At 35.8% G+C, this 24,895-nt stretch overlaps 1 protein-coding gene across 2 annotated transcripts in view; it reads right to left on the bottom strand.

Moving 5' to 3' along the window:
* The window catches only part of LOC306873444 (monoacylglycerol lipase ABHD2-like), a 34,907-nt gene extending 10,503 nt beyond the window's left edge, over nt 1–24,404 (bottom strand). The window contains exons 1-9 of one of the 2 annotated variants that reach the window (XM_079422737.1): nt 24,211–24,386; nt 22,189–22,224; nt 21,945–22,044; nt 21,538–21,753; nt 15,879–16,054; nt 13,069–13,236; nt 9,608–9,791; nt 713–805; nt 325–426 (exon numbers count right to left, since the gene is read on the bottom strand). In XM_079422737.1, coding sequence (XP_079278863.1) covers nt 325–426; nt 713–805; nt 9,608–9,791; nt 13,069–13,236; nt 15,879–16,054; nt 21,538–21,746 — 932 coding nt within the window. In that variant the 5' untranslated portion in view covers nt 21,747–21,753; nt 21,945–22,044; nt 22,189–22,224; nt 24,211–24,386. Of the gene's footprint in view, nt 1–324; nt 427–712; nt 806–9,607; nt 9,792–13,068; nt 13,237–15,878; nt 16,055–21,537; nt 21,754–21,944; nt 22,045–22,188; nt 22,225–24,210 lie in introns of both variants that reach the window. The other variant, XM_079422736.1, reaches the window with a different exon arrangement.
* Nucleotides 24,405–24,895: the final 491 nt, after the last annotated feature.

The raw sequence follows: 24,895 nt of genomic DNA, 5'->3' as shown, positions 1-24,895 counted from the left end.
TCGATATACCTCCCAGCCCTAATACTGGTTAGTTACTGCATGAAATGATGTTAATAAATGTAACCTTACCATTTTCATATCAGATCGCAGTAACATCTTTTACTATGATAACAATAGCCGTAGTAACTATAGTATTTTATAACAGCACAAAAGGCCGAGGGAAGATTCATTTTAAGAGAACATGACTTAAAATAACCCCTAAAAATAGTACATACTATTAGTTCACTGTGTGGTCTAAAAACAATTTTAAGTCACAAAATGCATCTCATCTCTGTTTCACATGAGAATTACAAAAACCACACGTAGCAATTTCCCAGCACTCGCCTCATGATGTTGTCATCGATCTGCATGAGAGATGTGGCAGTGTAGAGCCGGCTCAGATCCGCATCCACCATTTTAGTGGCGCCCACTCCAAACAACACGCTCCTGTTGAACCACAAAATACAACGTTTTGCTGACTCGGTTAAATAGACAGCTCAGTGTTTAGATTTATATTCTCTTACCACTCAGAAGATAGTAAATTTATCTTGCTTTGTGTCATCAGAGAGAGCACTAGTGTAAGTTATTCTGAGGTCTCCTAATGGCTTGATTGCAAAAGAACACGTGAGCTCAAAACAGTTTCAGCAGAAGAGTGAATCATCACAGCTAGCCACTCAACACCACTCACACCGACTTCTGTCAGATTCACCGCTGAAGACGAGCTCAACAATACCTGTGAGACAAAATGATCTTCTTCATGTTGTCAGCCATCAGGAAGTTATAGAAACGACGGCACTGGTCCCACTGCAAAAACGTTTCCTGAGCCCTGAAATATACACAAACACACCACAGAATTAGTTTTTAATGCTATTTGTTTACACTATGTAAAAGTCTGTATTTCAGTTTTAATATTTGTAATGTTATGATGATTCACTTTGAAATAATAGTTTTAAAAGTAAATTAAAAAAAATATATATATATATATATATATATATATATATATATATATATATATATATATATAGTGATATAGCGCAGAAACCTCTTAATTATATATAAAACTTTTTTTTTTACATTTTTACAATTTATTTCTATATTTAAATGTATTGATTTTTTTATTTATTTTTCAAGCAATTGTTTTAAAAATTTTATACACGTTTAAATGTGTATATAGTTTTATAACGCCAAAAATTGTATCATGTCAGACAGACAGACAGATAGTAGGGGTGGGGGAAGAAAAACAAAATCTATTCATCTATCGCAATTCTTTTTAAAATGATTTTAAAATTGATTGGTTTATCTCAGAATCGATTTATATTTAATTATTTAACTTTTCCTAAGAGGTGGTGGGGAGAAGGTCCAACAGAGGGCAAAATGTATAGGTGTGTTCGACTTAAGTGAATGTATCGTTTATTGTGATTTCATGTTAGTTACAGGGTTATTATCATTAACTAACATCATAAAAAAACTAATTAAATACATTAACTTAAGTAAAATAAAAAAATATTTTATTTCAGCCAATTGCAAAGGCAACAGGTCTTATTTTATTAGTTTAACCTGAAGTACTAAAATAACTAAAACTGAGGAAATCGGATACTTCTTGTAAAATCTAAATTTCGATTCCTGTGCGCGCTTTTTTTTTTCTGTGAGGACCCAACTTAGCGAACGGCCAGGACCTTGCCAACTAATCTAAGCACTCCAAAGTTTGTATAATTAATTTTTCCACTTAAAAATATATTTTTTAAATTAATTTAGTTCCTGCCGATTATTTGGTGTCTCTGCCCCTGAAAAATTCTAAACATCATTATGTACATTTATTTATATTAATACATAGTGATGTATTGCAGAGAGGCTTTCAGGGGTAGAGAGAAAATGGGCATGAAAAACTAAAATAATGAAATTCTTTTAAAACATTAAGTAGAAAATTAATGTTAAATTTTCAAAAATATAAAAATAATTACAGTGCCCTCCAAAAGTATTGGAAGAGTAAGGCCAATTCCTTTATTTTTGCTGTAGACTGAAAACATTTGGGTTTGACATCAAAAGATGAATATGATGAAAAATGGGTGGGTTCAAACAAAAGGTGCTATCTTCTAAATTGTGTATCAGATCCAGATTAAAATACCTGTAAATAAAAGCTGAAATGTTAATCTCTCGTCTCATATTCATCTTTTGATGTCAAACCCAAATGTTTACAGTCTACAGCAAAAATAAAGGAATTGGCCGTACTCTTCCAATACTTTTGGAGGGCACTGTATATGCATGAGCCTTTAATATCAATTCCAGCTATATTTATAAGGAGCATTAAAAGGGATCTTGAATGTAATAATCTTTCAGATAATCACACAGAGCAGATTAGCAGAGGCTTTATAGATTCAGTAATCCTGTCTGAAGGCAGAGCTCGACTGTTTGGCAACACACAGACGGTTGGGGTAGGTGTAGACATTAATAAAACACAATCTAATAGGTAGAAATTAATTTCATTGTTCATTTTCGGACTAAGCTGTATCCCTTCAAGCCACAACCACGGCAGTGCCAAGTGTGCCGACTCGCTTCAGAAAACCCCAGCAGAGCCTCTGGCAAACAGCACAGAAAGCAAAGGTGTGGCTTCACATTTACTAAAGCCCAAACACATCCACCGCATTCCAGAGCTGCTTTTGCACTGAAACACACATCACATGCTTATTCACTGACAGCCATGTGAGTTTGTTCCATGTTTAGATGTTAGCGCTGCTGCTATGGTGCTCTTTAGCGTTGACATGTCAACACTGACATCCTTACAGCCAGTGAGTGTGCAACAATCACTTTTTTGTGATTGTGACGGCGGCAGATTTTTACCACCGAGGTGGTAATGGACTAACTAACGTCGGTGGCGCGGTATTGTGATATGATATGATAAAGTATTGGAACAGTAAAGACAAAATTGCTCTGTTGGCTGTGGACTCAGGACATTTACAAATATGATTAAAAGATGAATATGAGACAAAACTACAGAATGTCACATTTTATTATTGGGTGATTCAACACAACAGATGTTTTACTAGCTAAGAAGTTCAGCACTTTTAGAGTTTCATCCCTCATCTGATGTGAGCATAAGTATTGTAGCAGTTGCCTCACAGGTCTTTCTAAGTGATCAGCTGTGTCCTGTTGCATTAATTCTTCAGATATTAAAAGCAAGGAATGTGTTGTGTCAGTTATATCCATTACTTCTGTATTCTGAATCTTGCATTCGATGATGACACACACAAACCAGGATGAAGACGAGGGAGCTAACTTTGAGAGAAAAGCAAACAATTTGGATGCTAAAAGAAAAGTGGAAGTCAGTTAGAGCTCTAGCAAAAACAAAGGGCATGGAGAAATCAAGAGCTTGGAAACCACCAGCGACACCAGCAACCAACAACAACCTGATCGGCTGAGAAAACAACAGTAGTTGATGACAGACCAATCATAAAAGCTGTGAAAATGAATCCTAAAAGACGCGTCTGTAAAATCACCAACAACTTCCTGAAAGCTGGGGTGATGCTCTGACAATCTACTGTCCTCAGGAGACTTTGACACAGAATTACAGATGCTACACCAATGACAATGAAGGGCAAAGAAATGGAAAGTCTTAGATTGCCCAAGTCAATTTCACCAGCTGGAGAGGAGAGTAAAGGCAGAAACTCCCCAAAACAAGCAACAATTGGAATTGGCTGAAAGGCTGGGTAAAGTATTTCAAAGGATGAGACCAAGAGTCTGGTGATGTCTATGGGTCACAGACTCACTGCTGTGATTGTGTGCAAGGGATCTGCAACTAAATAATAGCTTTTATATATTTTTATATCTGCCTTATGTTCAACTGTCCCAATACTTATGCTCACATCAATGAGTGGGATGAACTCTAAAAGTGCTGTCCTTTTTATTTGGTAAAACATGTATGTATTGAAACGGCTAATAATAAAATGTGACATTCTGTAGTTTTGTCTCATATTCATCCTTTAATCATATTTACAAATGTCTTGACTCCACAGCCAACAGATCAATTTTGTCTTTACTCTTCCAATACTTCTGGAGGGCACTGTAAATATTTATTCCATGGTCTGTCTGAATACTGGATTCTGATTGGCTGGCAGGTATGCAGTAAAACAGTTTAATGCACAGGTAGTTCCAAGTCAGTTTAATCACCGTTCTATATTAAGAGAGAATGAGAGAGAGAGAGAGAATGAGAGAGAGAAAATGAGAGAGAGAGAATGAGAGAGAGAGAATGAGAGAGAGAGAGAGAGAGAGAGAGAGAGAGAGAGAGAGAGAGAGATGGCAGATTGCGCTGCACACACACCAACTTGTCAACGCTTCCTCGCAATTTTTTTTCGATCAACATTATATTCCTCAGCAACAATGGTATTTTGAAGTAATTGTTTGAGAGAACAATTGACACACAACTGTCATCTCTCTCTCTCTCTCTCTCTCTCTCTCTCTCTCTCGCGAATTAATTGAAATACTTGCTATAATTCATTCAAATAAATGTGATCTTACTGCACTATTTCATCAGCCGTAACTGACGAAAATAAGAGTCATTTTTACCCATTCGGTCAAATATTGCACTTCGCGGCGGCAACCACCCTCAGCTTCGCGTCGGGCAGTTCTTTGCCTACACGTCGTGCATTTAAAATCCTTTAATGCATAGCTAGCCGTTGATTATCCCTTACATATATGTAAAAATTGCTGTCAAAATTGGCGCGTTAACGCAGGCGATTAATTTATTATTAAAAATATTTAACGCAATTAACACAGGGCCAGGGTTGGCCACCACTCACAACTGCTGTTTCTGTCACTTTTTCCCTTGATATAAAATGATACAGGCTAAATAAACTACGTGTATGCAATGTTGTGGTCATTTAAGTCATGAAGATACCAAAAAGGTGATTAAAGCGGCCTTAAAACTGCACATACATGTAATCTGTAGCAAAACACTTATGCGCATCCTGTGCACTTGAAGCAACATGGAGTCACAGCACGCAGCGCTCTGCATAGAAAAGTTCAAAGCACAAAGGAAAGAGATATTGATGCGTAGTTTATTAAATCTGTGTGATAGTTTGAGCCTTTTCTTTTAACGGTTTTAAACCTCAGTCAAATGAACTCTTCATCTGCACGCGCTCTCTGTGGAATAGGAATCGCTGTGCATGTTGCCACATTTCTTGTTAGTATCTTCCATATGCCGCTGTCTTGTTTGTATTTGGCCAGTTTGGCGAATGCCTCGCAAATCCCCAGGAACTTGAACACACTTGTACAAACGCGGATGGATGCATCCTCCAGATCGACAATGTAGTATTTGATTTCCCAACAAGGTCCATCGCAACACAAAATAAATTTTCTGAATGCAGAATAAACTGTATTTCCTGCACTCCAACCCGCCAATCTAAAGAAATGCTGTGTATGGCATTTGAGGTAGGCCTAATTTGTGAATTTAGCATGGACTTATAGCTAGGGCTGGGTATCGTTCAAAAATTTCCGATATCGATACCGATACCTTGAGTTCGATACCGGTTCCTGAACGATACTTTTTTCGATACCAGTTTTATGAAATCAGTTTTAATAAGATTACATTATCTCAAAAAACTATTTTTTTTAGCTTGTTGATATTTATACAGACTCAAAGCCTCATCTCCTGAGCCACTGCACAAAAGGAACAAAATATATCCAACACAATAAATAAATAAATAAATAATTTTAATAAAGTTCAAATAGTTTTCAGTTTACACATCTGTTAGTTTACATTAGTGTGTGTTCATTTTAAAACACAAAGCTCAGACAGAATCATCATTTCTAGGTTGTTAAAGACTTCAAGAAATTTTAAATCTTCATCCACTTTCATAAGGGGCATTCATTTCACTTTCCATTGTTATTAAATTCTGGTGTAGTATGTCTAATTATTTGAATGCATAATAACAACTTAGTTTATTTAAATTTATTCTTAAAATAGCCTAATGAAAGGTTTTATTTTTCCTCAGAAATTCTGTGTTCTGTATCTGGTTTTCAAATGAAGACATAAAACATTAATTTAATTTCTCTTTAAATTATTGAAAATCAAAGTTTATTTATTTTGGCAAACAAAGGGGGTTACTATTAAAATTAAAACATGGAATAACTTTTGTGTGATCATTACTAAAAAAAAAAAAAAGTTTTAACTTAAATAGTAGCCTAGTAGTAGCAGTATGTACTGTCCGCTGAACAATATTAATATATTTCTGCCGCAGTGTCTTCCAAGTTAAATCGAACTTTTATTTTGACGGGTTGTCTGGAATACCTTTACAGTTCTGTGTGTATATATGATATGACCCTAGTTTTACTCGAATCAAACGGTAAAATGCTCATGAAGTGACTCTCAGAGCAGGTCTGGAGATGTTGTTCATGTGTTTATGTCCTCATTTAGAGAGGCGGCAAACGCTGAAATGACCGCGAGCGTCACGCGCGCTTCAGTCTGTGTGTAGTAAACAAACCGTGCGATATAGAGAGCGGACTGCTCCGTGCGCTTTCGAAACGCTTTTGCGGATGTCAAACACTGATCAATCAGCGCCGCGCCGCTTCTAGTCAAACACACCTAGTGCTGCAGGATTATTGGCTCACTGACGGTGATGAGATTAACCCCTTAGGTATCGAAATTTGGTACCGAACGACAAGCCGTTTTTCGATACTCGGTAGTATCGAGGCAATTCGGTCGGTGCCTAAAAAGTATCGAACTCGATACCCAGCCCTACTTATAGCAGGGGTGCTCAAACTCGGTCCTGGAGGGCCGGCGTCCTGCAGATTTTAGCTCCAACTTGCCTCAACACACCTGCTGGGAAGTTTCTAGTATGCCTAGTAAGAGCTTGATTAGCTGGTTCAGGTGTGTTTAATTGGGGTTGGAGCTAAACTCTGCAGGACACCGGCCCTCCAGAACAGAGTTTGGGCACCTCTGACTTAGTCTAAATAAAACAATTTGCAACTGTTATAACATTTGCATACAAAACTTTGTATTATGCTTTTTTTTATAGAGTGTGTGACTTCACGTGCACTACTGCCGGTGGTATTATGCTGCATTCACGCCATCCCGTAATTACCGTAATTCCGAAATAACATGTGACGTTCAACTCGGTGCTGTTCACATCCTCGGACTGGGGATTGTTCGTTTCTATAGCGACAGTCGACAAAATGAACCCGCGACCGCGTGAAAGAATGTTACTGGCAGCTGTTAAACACATATGCTGCATCCCAATTCGCCTACTTATACTATGCTCTAAAAGTATGTACTCTTTTTGTGAAGAAAAAGTACATACTTTTGAGTACGTAGCAGAATAATAGGCATGCTTTGGGACATACTACGCCATCATAGCTGCTTCTTTAACGGACGCTCTGTTGCTTAGTTACGTGCATCCTGTAACTGTTTAAACTGCCCTGTCAATCATTTTGTCACAGTTAACAATCCACATTGCGTCTTTCATGCCGAGAACTCTGCTCATGTGTTTGCATAATGATGCATTTAAAAGTTAATGACCAAACATATCATTATAAAATTTCACAGTGTTGCTGCAGATGAAATATATCATGGATAACATTAAATTAATATTTTCAGGTTAGACATTGATTATTTATCACTCAAATCCCTTTCTCTACCTGTCCGTTGGTCATGCATATCCGCCATGTTTGTAGTTTTTAACACTTTTTATGCGTGTTTGTAGTTTGAATCCCCAGTCCACCGCGCAATGTGTTGTGGGTAATATTAGCCGTTAGAGTGTGCATCAATCTGCACTTCGAATTCTAACCGGAAGTAGTACACTATCCGGGATTCTTTGGCATTCTTTCTTTTAAACATACTATGATTTGGGACATACTAATTCTATTTTTGAATACTATTTAGGATGGATAGTATGCGAATTGGGACGCAGCTATAACATTACATTTGTATGCTATTGCTAAATAGTGCAGAACACAGAAAGTGTGTGAGGTAAAAAAAATTACTAACGGTTTGTTTGTTATTATTAATGACGGCGATAAATGTATTAGTGCTAACCTAAATAAACAAAAACAAAATAATAGCAGTATGAACAATTACATAATATGTTTTTATATTATAGTACATTATAGTATCTATATATGTATCTATTTTCCCCTTTTTTAGAGCAGTAGTAAAAGCTTTCTTTGAAAGCGCCACCATTTTTCTCTGGTTCCGCGTGAGGTGCAGCGGTCAAGTGGTACAAGCCGTAGCTCTCTGAAAACTCCCAGTTCACAAGTTGTAGTTACGAGTTCTACGAGGACGTGAACACTTTTTACAAATTGATATCTTGCAATTATGCACCTTTAAGGGGTGGTTGATTAAGATTTCACTTTTTTTATCTTTTAAAATTCTGGCATTTTAATGCCTAAAAAACGGCTCGCAGGGACTACAACGAGTTACTTCCTGGGTCCGTTACGTCACGAACCCAGAAAAACCCCACCCCTGGGAACACGCAGCAAAGGGGGCAAGGCCATGCTGCGCTACTTTAGAGAAGAGGAAGAAAAAACTAGGGGTACACGCTCTCATTCAGATCTTCAGCTAAGCTCCAACAATGAACCGTTCCATTTATACACTTATTTTCACATAGCTATGAGAAGCATTAAACATGGATGCACATGGGGTTGTCATACTGTAGTGAAGCTTTAATCAGGATAAAACTGTATATTAAATGCTAACAGAAGCATTAGCATTTACAAATAACAGCGTATCTAAACGTATTAGACAACAACAAATAAAAAAACCATACCATTAAGAGCCGTACTTGCACAGGTTCTGCCAGATCCACTTCACTAATATCCTCGGCGTCTCAATCAGGCTAAAATTGAGAAGCAATATAGACGACGCCCTTGTCGGAGCACATGCCGCTGAGGCGAGGAGCGGCATGTTTAGACGTGCACTAGAGGCGGTTTAGCCAATCACAACACACTGGACCAGCTAACCAATCTGAGCCCATCGCTCATTTCTGAGGGAGGGGCTTCATAAAAGCAGGAAATGATCAGCGCGTTTATCAGAGAAGGGACAGAGCGGTGTGGAATAAAGGTTAATTATGTGAAAAATAATGCGTTTTTTTGAAAACTAAGCATTAACACATGTTAGACTGCACCCCATAAACACAATCAAGCCTAGAAAAAAAAAACAGTCAACTACCCCTTTAAGACACAGCGACCGTCACAGCCCTAATACAAATAAGTCAAATTAGATTTACATCTCAAATTTAGCTGTAGTAAACCAAGGATTCTTTTAAGAAAGAAAGCAGCATTTATTTAAAATAGAAATCTTTTGTAACATTATAATGTCTGTATTGTCACTTGATCTATTTAATGCATCTTGTTGAATAAAGCATTCATTCAAAAAAACAAATGAAAATGTTCTTCATAGAATATGTTAAAATAAAGGTGTTTAACACTTTTGACTTGCTTTGGGAGGATCTGAAATCCACACACTGTTTATGCCAAACTATTAGGGAGATATGCAGGGATACACTTACATAAATGTACAAACAGCGTTTACTTTGCACAAGTTTCATGCAACATGGTCGGAGTCCACTGACAGCAGTGATAAAATGGTCCAACTTGTACCCAAAGCAAGCTGGCAGCATTTTTATCTGGAGCGGCTCACCTTAGTGCACTGTAGCCCTGGCACACGCTCACACAGCATAGAACCCGCTCCTGGTTGGTTCGGTTCTCTCCGAGGAACTTGCACACAATATTCCCCCCCAGACTGAAGCCCACAACGATAAGTTTAGACTGGGGGAATGTCTTTTTGATAAAGCCCACCATTGATGCAAACTCCCATGTACAACCTGTGGAGATAAACAAAAACAGCAAAACATTATAACAATATGAATTTGACTACTCACCAAAAGTGACTAGTTTAGCATTATATAATAAATATTCACATCTATAAATGTGATAGAATATAATAAAATCTGATCAAATGTAAAAATGACAACTCATCAATAAAAATTAAAATAGCATCTGGTAAAACAAAAACGGATTAAATAAAATAAATACATAAATACATATTTAAAAAAAATAAAATGCAATAAAATAGCACAGATATATGTATTGACAGTAAATGTATGACTTTAAGATTGCAAAGGTGGAATTAGGAAGGCCAAACATAAAACTTTTAAATGATAACCAAACACATGATTTACACAATGTCCAAACACAATTAAATTCAAATTAAATCTGATAAAATATAACACCTAAAATAAAATCTGATAAAATATAAATATCATAAAATAACCAGATTATATAAAAATTTATAAAATAGAATAAAATAAAATGAAATAGCAGCCGCCATACACACACATGTATGTTTTGGCAAAGGTGTGGCTTTAGAATTGCAAAGGTAGAATTAAGAAGGCCAGACATTTAACTTTTAAATTATGACCAAACACATGATTTACACAATGTCCAAACACAATTAAAATGTACCTAAAAAGTTGTAATTCTTTACTGTAATGAAAAGACACAAACTGGCATGGATTACTGCTTCATTCAAAAAGTGCAGGGCTCTACAGTGCATTTGCGACTGAAAACTATTGCGTGCGACTATTCAAAATTATTTAGGAGCACCAGTGCGACTGACCCGATCGATCAACATATTTGTGTTTGTGCTGAGGGAGCTTTAAAGGTTTCTAGCGTACTTACGTGTTTTTGCAGCATTGAATAATGTATCACAGACGTATTCTCTCATTATAACAAAAGAAAAAAAAAAAAGGGTAGACAGTGTAAATAAGAGATTCATTGTGCAGTGTAAGGAGCTTCGTCGATTATAATGGAGTCTTGCGAGACCGCGAAGATGTACGACAGCTTTTAATGATTATTAAGGGAGTTTAAAAATGTGATATTGATTTAATACAAGAGTTCATTAAACAAGAAGTTACTATTAAGTGACTTATATAGTCTGACTACCACTAGGGATGCAACGATAACATTTTTTCCAGATCCGATCCGATACTGAAAATTCTGAGTATCTGCCGATACCGATCCAATCCGATACCAGCGCAGTTTTTTTTTTTTATCAATGTAGCCTAGAATTTCTATACTTCTCTGTGTTGACCTGATCATCACGCTTTTGTGTGTTAAACACAATCTACATATAGCCTAGATAACTTCATTTGAATGAAAATTAACAAATTAAAAATATTACTACTACTAATACTATTATAAACTAGGTTAGTGGATAATTTAGCAGCAAAAGATACTCTAGAAAAATCATGGGTGCACAATAATTTTATAAAACCTTGTGAAGCATTTGTATCTTCAAATAAATGTGAATAAGTGTAGGTAAATTGGTACACATTGCTCTTTGTATTGTTGTAAAATACATTCATGAAAAAAACAAGCAAATGCATTTACATTTAGTCATTTAGCAGACGCTTTTATCCAAAGGGATAAAAATAAGGACATTAGAAGCATTTATACATAAATATATAGGCCTACTATAAAATTAAAAGACATTTCTTTTAAATCTATAGCACAGTAATGAAGGCAGCAACATATGATAGATAGGACAGAACAAGAAAGACTGCTAATAATCTTTCAATGCGCAAAAGTATTATAAAACGAAAGGCTCCAATACAGAGCGGCACAACGCGCTTATGCGCATCCCGTGCACAGAATGATGCGCTTGAAAAAGCTTGTCAAAGCGCGCAGAACCACAGCCCTCCGAGTTCGCATAGAAAAGTTCAAAATGCAAAGGGAAGAGATATTGATGCGTAGTGTATTAAATCTGTGCGTTAGTTTATGGATCCTTTTCTTTTAACAGTTTTAAACCTCAGCTACTGTGCGCTTGAGGAGAGTTTGACTGTAGTCACCGAACACACAGTTTGAATGCTGAATGGAGGATGACAGACAGCCGCAGCGGAGAGAAGAGTTTACCTTAACTTGAATTTAACAACTTAAATATTCGTCTGTACCTCAGATTAAACTATGGAACAGCTTCAGAACACTTGAAATATAGTGCACGAAAACTTTATGGTGCTTTAAAATGTTTTTTGTGCCTTTCGTGGGGCTCAACAATAACACACAATAGTATACGCACAATATCGGATTTGGATCGGTCTCGTCTGACCGATACCTGATCCGCAGAAAATGACCGTATCGGAGCCGATACCGATACGGAGTATCGGATCGATGCATCCCTAACTACAACACTATTGCCTTAATTTGCTCTATTTCATCAACGAAAATAGTTTCAAACAAAGTCCCAGCCAAGCCGCTGCACATCTCCATTCAAACACAGCGGCGCTTCGTTTATGAATGAACTGCGTTTTTAAACGAATCTAGTCAGTCAATGATTCAATTACCCATTCATAAAGAAAGTCATGTACTTCATTCCTGAATGAATCAGCTGTTTGAACGAATCAATTAAATGAATGATTCAGTGATACAATCAGTGACATACTGCCACCTACTGGCAGATTTAGTTAAATTTGTACCGTATCTTTTCTGTTATTTAAATCATTTAATATTTCTACATTCAAAATTGTATATTTAAAACATTAACCTCAACATGAATTTATGAATTTAATTGCTCTTATGCAACCTCTGAGCCTCATTAAACGTCTGAAAATACACCAACGAGCCTCTTTTGTGTTGTTCTGTGCCACCTCTGTAGTACAAATTTATTTCTTAAATACTGATTTCATTTGATTGGCATCTTATTCAACTTGTTTTTATTCTGTTGTTTTAATTAAAAATGACAAAAAGCTTATAAATATATATTTTTTGGAATTTGAAATAAAAGATGACATACTTTTAATAAAGTTAGAAAAATGCCATTACAAAGGTAAAAACAAAATTCCCTGTAAATCACTTTAAGGAGTCAAATATCATCTCGTAATGGGAAGGTTCATTTTTGATCAGAATTTTTGATTATTGATTTGAAGGTACTCCTAAATTTTTGACCATGCTCCTAAATTTTTTAAATTAGGAGCACAAGCATTCCTAAAAAGTAAAGTAAGCGTAGAGCCCTGAAGTGCCTAATTTATTCACTGAATCTCCCTAGAAATATGAAGTTTCCTGAATAGATAGATTTGCTCGTCATCATCTATAAATGTCTCGTACCATAGGTGAACATGCGAGGGGAGGTAAGCTCAATGTTCGGCAAGGCCCCGAGGTGATTGAGTACAGCACAGCGGTAGCCCTGTTTCTGCGAATAGTCCACAAACGTGCGGATATAGTGCTTTTCACTGTGGTTCCCAATGCCAGGACAGATGACCATGGTGACATCCTCTGTCAAAGCAACACAAAAAAATTAAGAGCACCTGCTATGGAAGCTATTTCACATGTAGACAAATAAATGCAAATTTATGCAGACAAATGTTTGAGTTGCTCAACATTATCATACTTCAACTGTTTATCTTTTCTTTTCCAGGTAATGTGTCACAATATTGGCACAGAGCAAGCAAATGCAAAATACAGTTTGCATAACATAGTTGCAAAAATTCCACTTTCCAACACAGTGACATTGCAATAATACAGATGCATGCATTTAATTCACACATTCACACAAAAACATTTTCTGGTTACTTTATACATTTATTTTCCATGCTATGTATATCTCAGAATCGACTATTAAAAACATTCATGGTGGTATTTTGAGCAATACTTTAGTTCATGTCATTCTAAATTATTAATTATGTCTTTGTTATAATTTCATTAATAATTGTCATTTTAAAATGTGAACTCTTTCTTTAAACCAAAATTCTGTTTTACTCAAAAAGGTATGTAAGCTCGTTTCTGCCACAGACTTAAGAACAAGTAATTGCATCTTTATCTCGCTTTTTTTTTTTTTTTTTTCCCAAATATATTTTTCCTTGCAATTGCAAGTTTCCCTCACAATTCAGAATTTCTCCTCCAAAATTCACATCTTGAAATTTCAACTTCTGATTCTGAATTCTGATTTTACATATCGCAATTTAACTTTTTTTGTTTCCGCAACGGAAGAAAATAAAAAGGGTATTATGAGTTTGTATATAAATGTTAAACACACACACACACACACAGGTGCATCTAAAAAAAAATAAAAAATTTATATCGCGCAAAAAGTTCATTTTTTCTTGTAACTTTTTTCAAAAAGTGAAACTTTCATATATTTTAGATTCATTGCATGTAAAGTAAAACATTTCAAAAGTTTTTTGTTTTAATTTTGATGATTACAGCTCATGAAAGTCAAAAATCAGTATCTCAAAATATTAGAATATTTACATTTGAGTTTCAATAAATGACCATCCCTACAGTATAAATTTGGGGTATCTCCAAAAAAAAGTCACAGGGGGTCATTACTGAAAGGTGTGGCTGTTTACAGAGTGCTGTATCAAAGCATATTAAATACAAAGTTGACTGGAAGGAAAAATTTGGGTAGGAAAAGGTGCACAAGCAACAGGGATGACCACAAGCTTGAGAATACTGTCAAGCAAAGCTGATTCAAACACTTGTGAGCACTTGTGAACACAAGGAGTGAACTGAAGCTGGAGTCAGTGCATCAAGAGTCACCACACTCAGACATCTTCATGGAAAAGGGCTACCAAGCCACTTCTGAACCAGAGACAACGTCAGAAGCGTCTTACCTGGGCTGTGGAGAAAAAGAACTGGACTGTTGCTCAGTGGTCCAAAGTCCTCTTTTCAGATGAAAGTAAATTTTGCATTTAATTTTGAAATCAAGGTCTGGAGTCTGGAGGAAGAGTGGAGAGGCACAGAATCCATGTTGCTTGAAGTCCAGTGTGAAGTTTCCACAGTCTGTGATGATTTGGGGTGCCGTGACGTCTGCTGGTGTTGGTCCATTGTGTTTTATCAAGTCCAGAGTCAGTGCAGCTGTACACCAGGAGATTTATGAATTTATGAGATTTATGAGCACTTTATGCTTCCATCTGCTGACAAGCTTTATGGAGATCCAGATTTCCTTTCCCAGCAGGACTTTATCACCTGTCCACACTGCCAAAACCACTTCCAAGTGCTTTGCTGACCATGATATTACTGTGCTTGATTGGCCAGCCAACATGCCTGACCTGAACCCCATATGGAGTCTATGGGATATTTTCAAGAGAAAGATGAGAAACAGTCGATCCAACAATCCAGACGAGCTGAAGGCTCAATAGTGCCTCAGCAGAGCCACAGGCTGATCGCTTCCATGCCATTCCTCACTGATGCTGGAATTTGTGCTAAAGGAGCCCAGACCAAGTATTGAGTGCATAAATAAACATACTTTTAAACATACCTTTACATAACTTGAACTTTTCTGTTTTGCAAATGCTTTTTTTGATTGACCTCAGGAAATAATATATTGAAATAATATATATTCTAATATTTTGAGATACTGATTTTTGACTTTCATGAGCTGTAAGCTCTAATCATCAAAATTAAAACAAAAAAACTTTTGAAATGTTTTACTTTACATGTAATGAATCTAAAATATATGAAAGTTTCACTTTTTGAAATAAGCTACAAGAAAAAAATAACTTTCACAATATTCACGACACAAAATTTTTTAGATGCACCCGTGTGTGTGTGTGTGTATGTATGTATGTATGTATATATATATATATATATATATATATATATATATATATATATATATATATATATATATATATATAAAATAATAAAAAAAAAAAAATCGCTTATATCTCACACTTCGCAATTATCATAATTATCGCAATTAATTAAAAAGTCGCAATTATCTTTCACATTTTTATTCCATGGTGGAAATAAGCTTCCATTAGAAAGGTAACATTAAATAAAAGCAAAATGGCATTTCATATACTGTAGATAAGCATTGCTGTAATGAATACCTCTTCTTCAGAATGATGATCATGCAAACTACACAGTGTTACGCTCCAGCTCAGACTAAATAAACCCAACTACGTGGCACTGACCTCCAGACTGATGATCCGCCAGGGGTTCAAAGAGGTCAAATGTCGCCGTGGCCCCATCCTGCATGGGCAGATATTTGCGCAGGCCGAACGGGTGTGGTGAACTGACCCGACCCAACTTTCCATAGAGGGCCGTCTGCAGATGACCGCTTTTACCCCATATAAGAGGAGGAATGTACCTTGAATATGAAACAAAATATAAGATTTATACAGTGGTACATGATTTAAGGACATGATTTGAACTAAAAATGAAGTTCAGTATTTTCAGATTGGTTTTTGTTGAAGTAGCCTATAGTCAGATCAGATGAGAATTATTCAAAACCATACAGACACAAGGGTCATTTCTCCACCAGAACTGAAAACCTTTCCAGTTGATTTTGATCATTTTTAATTGAAAACTTACTCATGGAGCCATACTGAGATCCCCATGTTTTTAGAAATGGACATATAGGGCATTAAAAATGAAGATACCAAAATAAAAGTATAATAATCAGAATCTAAAATGATATTAAGATGTCTTTTAAAACGTCTTGAGTTACAAGCATGCAAACTTTGTGGATTACTTATTCAATATTCATCCATGGCATTTAATATTTTGGCTTTCTTCGCTATTTATATTCGTTTTTCTTTTAAAAAAATTTTTACCTGGGGAAGTTTTTAAAATGTGGTTGATTTGACATGGAATGACCCATAGGTAATTTTGAAAAAAAAAAAAAAAACAGGAAACTGCTGTCAATGCAATGGTTATGATTGCATTTCTAGGTTCATGTTTCATCAAAACAAAGCATACTGAGTGTGCATATTTTTCTGATGGTCATGAACCATTAGTGTAGCAGCCCACATTTATGCAGTTCTTCAGGTTTGTTTCTAGATCTGGGCACTGGGACAGGTCATGTTACTGCTGACTCCATGCATCACACAGGTACATGCTGCTGTTATGTAATAGCCCTGCCCACCAATTAGGCTTTAACCAATTACACACTGACCCTTCACTAAGCTCGTAGGTTTCTCGGTCTGACAGTCTCATATAGATGTGTGAAAAGCATTATTTTTGGAGAAATGTGCTCATGAAGTGGTAAATAAATACAACACTTGTGTGGGCAGGAATGAAGTAAAACAGTGCAAAGCTTCTTTTTTTTTGCAGTTGTGAAAAACGGGTGGGTTCAAACAAAAGGTGCTATCTTCTAAGTTGTGTATCAGATCCAGATGAAAATACCTGTAAATAAAAGCTGAAATGTTAATCTCTCATCTCATATTCATCTTTTGATGTCAAACCCAAATGTTTACAGTCTACAGCAAAAATAAAAGGAATTGGCCTTACTGTTCCAATACTTTTGGAGGGCACTGTATATGATGAAATAATTTTTCCATCTAATTTATTATATAATAAAATATAAATATATTTATATGATGCTGAAAATTCAGCTTTGCCATCACAAGAATAAGATTTCAAAATGTATTCAAATAGAAAAACTGTAGTTTTAAATTGTAATTAATAATGGGGTGGTGATGGCGCAGTGGATAAGACACATGCCGTTGGTGTGAGAGACCCGGGTTCGAATCCACTGTGAGACACCAATGTGTCCCTGAGCAAGACACTTAACCCCTAGTTGCTCCAGAGGCGTGCGACCTCTGACATATATAGCAATTGTAAGTCGCTTTGGATAAAAGCGTCAGCTAAATGAATAAATGTAAATGTAAATGTAATATTTCACAATATCACCTTTATGACTGTTTATTTATTGTATCCAATAAATGCACCCTTGGTGAGCAAAAAACACTTATTTCAAAAGCATTACAAAATGACCCAGACTTTTATGCCAATACATGAATATTAACTAATACTACATTAATTTACACATAAAAAGGACAAAAATTAACATGCATCTTCTTTATACCTTCAATCACTCTTAATAATGCCTCAGAAACTATTTTATTTTGGATAACGTCTGTAAAATTCAAAGTACAAAGTTCATACAAAAATGAAAACAGAAAAATTAAACCGAAAATGCTTCTTGAAATGTTCATTAATCTTTGAATTTTTTTAGTTACAACACATCAAATGTTAAGTAGATTTCCTCAAATCACCAAGTGGCATCTAAAACTCTCTCTACTTTGTTTCCACTGTTTCGAGTATATCGCCGTTTCATTTGTACCTTTCTGAAATATCACCCTCTGTGAGACACCTTTTCAGAACATCACTGTTTTGTGAGGTAAAATTCTAGAATATCAATGTTGAAGACGCATCGCACTTTCTAGAATATTGCTGTTTGATTGTGACTTTCTGGAATATCACCATTTGAGACTTTTCAGATTATACTGTTTTGAGAGACAAAATTCTAGAATATTACTGTTCGGAGATGCAACTAACTTCACAGAACATCACTATTTTGAGCTGTAACATTCCCTAGCATTCTTTTTCACTGGCGATTGCCTAATCAACTTGGCCCACCTTTGCTCTGCTAAATAAAAGGCATCCAAACCACTTGAACAATGTTCATTTGCACAAAGTGAGCCTGAAAACAGCCGTAAACAAAGTCCACTGAACACCCTCCACATCTTACTTCTCTTCTCACTGTCACTGGGATCAATTCCACACATCCTGAAGTATTACATAACATGCTCTCACGATATAGCCTCAAGCGTAGCCACATCACCGGGCTGGTTTAATCTGCTCACAATGACACGGTCAAATAAGACGACGAGAGGATCAGCACAGACAGCATTACCAGAAAAAAACAAGTCTTTTGAGGTGAGTTGAGTTCAGAAAACCCAGCTCGCTTTAAATAACCAGGTGCATCTCTGGAATGTTGACAAAGGAGGCTTAAGCGTTACTTAACGAACAACAGAACCGACTGGAAACAGGCTTTTTTTGTTCCCTGTACTGCATCTTTAGCCATTCCTCTCTTTGTTGACTGAGCTGCAGTCATCCGCAAGCATAAAAGATTAAAACACAACAAGGAAGCATGCAGTGGCAGAGTCGCGTTGGCGTGATGCGCCTAATAATGCTCCAAAGTCCAGACCCACAATGCAACATCACAGGCATGAGCGACTATTCTCAATGCTTGACAAAATAACCTTTAGATCTTCAAACTCTGAACGCAAAGCACTCGTTTTCTCAAAAGGCGTTTTTCTGGAAAATCATCCAGGAAAAACAAATATGGAAAAAGTTCATTGTCCCACCGAGGAAATAAGGATGTACAGACAATGGGCTGTGTTTGTCGATTGATCTCTTGGCCCCTAGTGTAGTAGATATACTGGAAAATAATGATTACATAACCAGCCAGGAGTCACACAGGATTACAAAAGAAACAACCGCCCACACTGTGCAACAGACATATGCAATGCGTTTCTCATTTGAATTGCAGATCGTGATGTAAACAGCAAAATGAACATTAACCATCAAATGGAGTTGAAACCAAGAATAACAAAGGCTTGATAAATTAGCACACTATACAATAGCAGTGCAGGTATATAGACAATTCTGCAGATGTTATTGAAAATGCATGCTTTGTCTTGGCCTCAAGTGTAAACACTATAATAACCATATGTTGTTGCAGCTAGCAATAAACTCCAGAGGCATCACCTCACGGTTTTCATAAACTGTTGTCTGGCAATTTGAGCATGGAAATGACTGCATTTCATGAAAAAAAAAAAATGTATATTAAACACCTTCCAAGAATGTCTGACGCAACTGAAAAAATCAGTTATAACTGATTGAAGCATTCAAAATACCGCGGATGAACAGATTGGCATGTGTTTTATTGCAGGAAAGAAACTGTATGGTTATTTTCATCTATAAAATGACCTGTTTACGTGTTTAAACTTTAATGTGTTTGAAAGCAATGGTAAACACTGTGCTGTGGTAATGGCACTTTACCAAAAAGGAAAGGAAAGGGAAGTGGTGTGTGGCCAAGTATGGTGACCAATACTCAGAATTTGTGCTCTGTATTTAACCCATCCAAGTGTACACACAGTAGTGAACATACACCCGGAGCAGTGGGCAGCCAATGCTGCGGCACCCGGGGAGCAGTTGGGGGTTCGGTGCCTTGCTCAAGCTCAGTCGTGGTATTGAGGGTGGAGAGAGCGCTGGTTATTCACTTCCCCACCTACAATCCCTGCCGGACCTGAGACTCGAACCCACAACCTTCAGGTTACAAGTCAAACTCTCTATCCATTAGGCCACGACTGCCTGAACTTCATTTGGACAAATTTAAAGGCGATTTTCTCAATATTTTGATTTCTTTGCACCCTCAGATTCCAGATTTTCAAATATTGTCCAATCCTAACAAACCATACTTCAATGGAAAGCTTATTTATTCAGCTTTCAGTTGATGTATAAATCTAAATTTCGAAAAACTGACCCTTATGGCTGGTTTTGTGGTCCATGGTCACAAATGCTGATTTGCTGCTCAAGAAACATTTCTTGTTATTTTCAAGACCACTGAAAGTTGAAAAAAAGTTCTGCTATATTTATCGATTAACAGAAAGTTCAAAAGAACAGTTCATTTATTTGAAATAGAAATCATCTGCAACATTATAAATGTCTTTACTGTTACTTTTGATCAATTTACTGCGTCTCTGCTAGGGCTGAACGATTAATTGCATTTACGATAATGCAATTTTTACCGGTAGACCCCCCTCGAAACGCGATTGGGCTAGTTTTGAGTAATAATTGAGTGGGTTTTATTGTGAAAACCTGGCAACAGCGGCACGCTACATGCAGAAATGTTTGAAAGTGTATATATGAACGTACTTCAAAATGGAAATTACTCAAGCATTAACAGTGTTACGGTGCATTTCATTACTGAAGACTTCGACCTCAAGATAATATAGGCTATATAATAATGTAATATATATATTTTGTATTTATTTATTTATTTAAAGTCTGTCTAAAGTTAACAGACAGTGTTTAAATAGTGCAATCCCCACGTTTACATACACGTTTATTATAGTGATTTTGAATTAATTACCTAAATACTGAGCGTGGTAAAGCAACAGATTTGGTTTTATATTTCTGCAATCTTCTTTAGTTTGTGTAATTTGTTACGGACTTTCATAATAATGTTTACACCAGGCTTATTTGTCAGTGCTTTATGTTGTCATAATTATTACATGTTTACAAGGCTGGAAGTTCAACAAATCAGTCAATTTACTACTGTGATTGTAGTTGTTAAATAAAAATGACATTCATATCAATTCATGCATCACCTAATTTATAGGCCTGGCCTACAGAAAAGAATATTTATGTTTAATCCATCTAATATTGTGTTGGTCATACTATACAATGATTTAATGCTTGTCTTTTTTTAATAATACAGAACATAAAGAGCTTGCAAAAATCATTGAAAATTAAATCGCAATCTTGGTGTAAAAAAAAAAAATTAAAAAATAAATAAAAATCGCAATAACATTATTTTCCAAAATCGGTCAGCCTAGTCCCTGCTGAAAAAAAGTAAAAATTCCTTTAAAAAAATTAATAAATAAACAGTAAAAAATCAGTAGAGAATATTTCTGTAAGTGATTCTAGGAACTTTGCATTAGTCTTAGCAACCATGTGCTAAAAGCAGCGCAGCTACAGCCTCTAAGCTATTCTGAGATGTGGTTTACTCAGTAGACACAGTAACTGCAGTCAAATGATAAACTGAAGTGTGGTACTCACTCTTTGGTCAGAATGGGACAGGACTTGAGCAGGAAGCGGTTGAGTGCTGTATCCTGGTAAGTGAGGTCCGGTGGAGCTGTGGGACTTTTCAAGTTTAGACACCGGACGATGATGTAGAGAACGGTGGCCACCGCCGCCAACTTCACGCCGTCAAACATCGCCGGCATCTCTGGCGCCACCGTGTACACCTCCGATTCGTGAGTGTTCATATTTGCGCTGAAAATAAGCAATAACAGATGACTGATGCAATGCTTCAGTAAACTAGAATACAATAAAGCACAAACTAGAAAATCACTTGTCCTTATATATGAGGATCTATGGGCAAGATCTGGTTTAAACTATTATAATGTTCTGTCAGACAAATATAAAGTGGCTAGCTGACAACAGAAACTGAAGGGGTCACTTACTTTGTAAGTTAGATGGGTCTTGGAATGCGATCTTGTATTCTCTGATGAAGGAGATGTTATGGATGTGGATGGTAGTTCACAGTGATCTGGTCAGTTTTCTCTGAGGAAGGGAAAGAAGGAACGGTTAGACGTAACAGAAACGATAGGAGCAGATAAGGTTGATTACATATACAAACAGCGTCAAGTACCAAGCCCATATTAATAACCTAACTACAAGCTTGTGGCATATTAAAGAATATCTCACCTGCAAATGGCAGTTCTCACACTTTGACTTTCTTTGCTGGAACACAAAGGAGTCATTTATGACAAAATGTTGCTCTTTTCCATACAATAAAAGTGAATAATGACCATGGCTCAGGGTTATTATAATTAAATATAAAACTAAAACCAGTAAAAACATTTTTGTCACTCAAGTAAAATCTAATACAAAAAATTACTTTAATTTCTGTTAGTTGCCAAGACAAAAATTCTCATTTTGATTTAGGTTAACTTTATGCACTAAAACAAATATAATAAACAAGGAATATAAAATTAATAAAAACTACATAGACATTTAAAAATTAAAAATCATTAAAAAAACAATATGTAGAATGAAATTACTAAAACTTAAAATTAAAATGTAAAATAAAATAAACTAATTTGAAATAATAATAAAACTATTATAATATCTGGAAAAAAAACACTGCTATGGCTGTCAAGTTAGATTTTTTTTAAATATTGATTTAAATCTCATCATATGGCTTCAGAAAACATTCTTTAAAACAGAAATATAGGCCTTTAAATGACATTAGAGTGAGAGTAATAATATTACTCTAATAACATTAGAGTAATAATGACTATTTTCATTTGTGGTTGAACGATCGATTTCAGACTCATCTATGACTTCCATAAGCAGCTGCACTGATCGCTCTCCTCAAATGATCCCAATAAGGTTCCTTCATCACATTAATGTACTAGATGAGGACTAGAGCATTTACAGCATTAAGTGTTAAATCTGACTCATGCTTCTAAATAACGAGGAAGTTTAAGAGAATCATTATAGAGTGCTAAATTAAATTAAAAATAAAATTATTGACTTTAATTAGATAATTTTAAAGCAGTGTACATGATCCAGGCCGGCTAACTAGAGAAGACTTTAATTTTTAATTTTGAGGAAATGCACCTGTCAACTTGATTCCCTGAGACCAAGCTCATTTCGGTCTTAACATGCGTGAAGTTCAATGGACTACATGGGAATTTTGTCCCCTAATTAAATGAGGAAGGCTGAATTTCTTTTGTACCCATCGATGAGGTCGTGCTTAATCTCAAGTAATTAAATCAATGCAATAGTACATTACAAAACAATTACAGCCAACAGAATTCAACGATCAAAGATAATACAAGACAAAGTCTAATCTCATATGAATTTATGAGAGAGCCACAATCATTTCGAGAAATGTATATTACATACACTTTTGTTTTACTTTATCAACAAATAGGAGTACATAATGCTTAATAGGTCTGTAATTAACGTTCAAACATGTCAACGTCATAAAATGTGGTTTTGTATAATGATCATGCAACGCATTTTTAAATATACATGAACAACACTATTTCTAATGAAACCGGTCCATAATAAACAAGACTTGTTCGCATTAATGAAACAGCATTACAGTAATATTTTTAGTTATTTATTGTTTTATTTACAGTTTTTATTGTTTAGTATTTTTGTTGTGTTTTTAACGTGCTTTCATTGGTCTTTATATTTTATTTTTAGTTAACATTTATTTTATTTCAAGTAATAACAACAACAAAAAAATGGTTTTAGTTTAACAATAACCAACCCTGTTTAGGATTATTATAAATATGAGTTTAAAGGTTTTAAAATCATTGTATAACAGAACTCATTTACTGTAATAGAGTAATAAAACTACCATATTATGTAATAAGGCTCATCATTAAAAATAATACAAATAGTCAAGGTTGGATTGTCAAAGTAATAGTGCCAAATATCTCAATGGACATAAAACAGGCTTAATTTATATAAATATACAGGAAACATCTGCCCATCATAACACTCATATTAGTGTGATGCATAACGTTATATGACACATATACAAACATCCACAGCTAACGAAAAAACACTAGGCTGTCGTGATAATACAAGCTGTTATGTTAAAAATAGCGATTAGATGATCAGAATAAGCATGAAAACGATACGAGACCATAACACATAACACGCAAGTAAAAAAAACGCATCGATTTAATGCAGATGAATGCAACATACCTCGATCACAAACAGCTCCGTTTCCTGTATTGGTCAAATGTAGATTTGAGCTCTGTCGTTAGGACACAGTGCGTTTATTTAGCGTTGCATTATCCGTGGCCCTTTCTAGCATTTTCTTCCCTCTTCGTCTCATCTACGTTGTTCACAAACAGAGGCGCTACCGCACTTCCTGCTTTACACGACCTCATTTACATATCGCGCTCCCTATTGGCTAATACAAGCATAGCCATAATAAATACCTAGATGCCTCATTGGCCGCTCAACCGCACGTCAATGGCGCCGCCATGTTGGTCCGGGCAACTCTCCATAAATCTCATATCGGGACACAAGAAAATATACCTGACTTGGCAGCAGTTTGGGGATCTGCAGACCGTCGCACATTAATAAAAACAGATGTCGGGGTAGCATCTGTCTTTAATTTCACTACTCATTTACAAAGAGTAAGTTTATCATCACTAGATTATAAGGATTGCATATCTTATCATAAAACCGTGGACTGACTATATATATATATTTGATGTTATAATAATGATTAATAATTTTGGGGGTCATATTCTGGTCTGTGTTAAACATAACTATACTTTGCCATTTTGTTGTACAATGTAAAATGCACACACTCACACCCTAAGCAGTCCTATGTAGTAATTAAAACATTTTTTTTTACCACTGTAACTGTAAGTTTTAC

Source organism: Barbus barbus (assembly GCF_936440315.1).
Source record: "Barbus barbus genome assembly, chromosome: 1".
Taxonomy (NCBI): Eukaryota; Metazoa; Chordata; class Actinopteri; order Cypriniformes; family Cyprinidae; genus Barbus; species Barbus barbus.
Note: the sequence above shows the minus strand (reverse complement) of the source record. Positions and strands in the feature narration are given on the sequence as shown.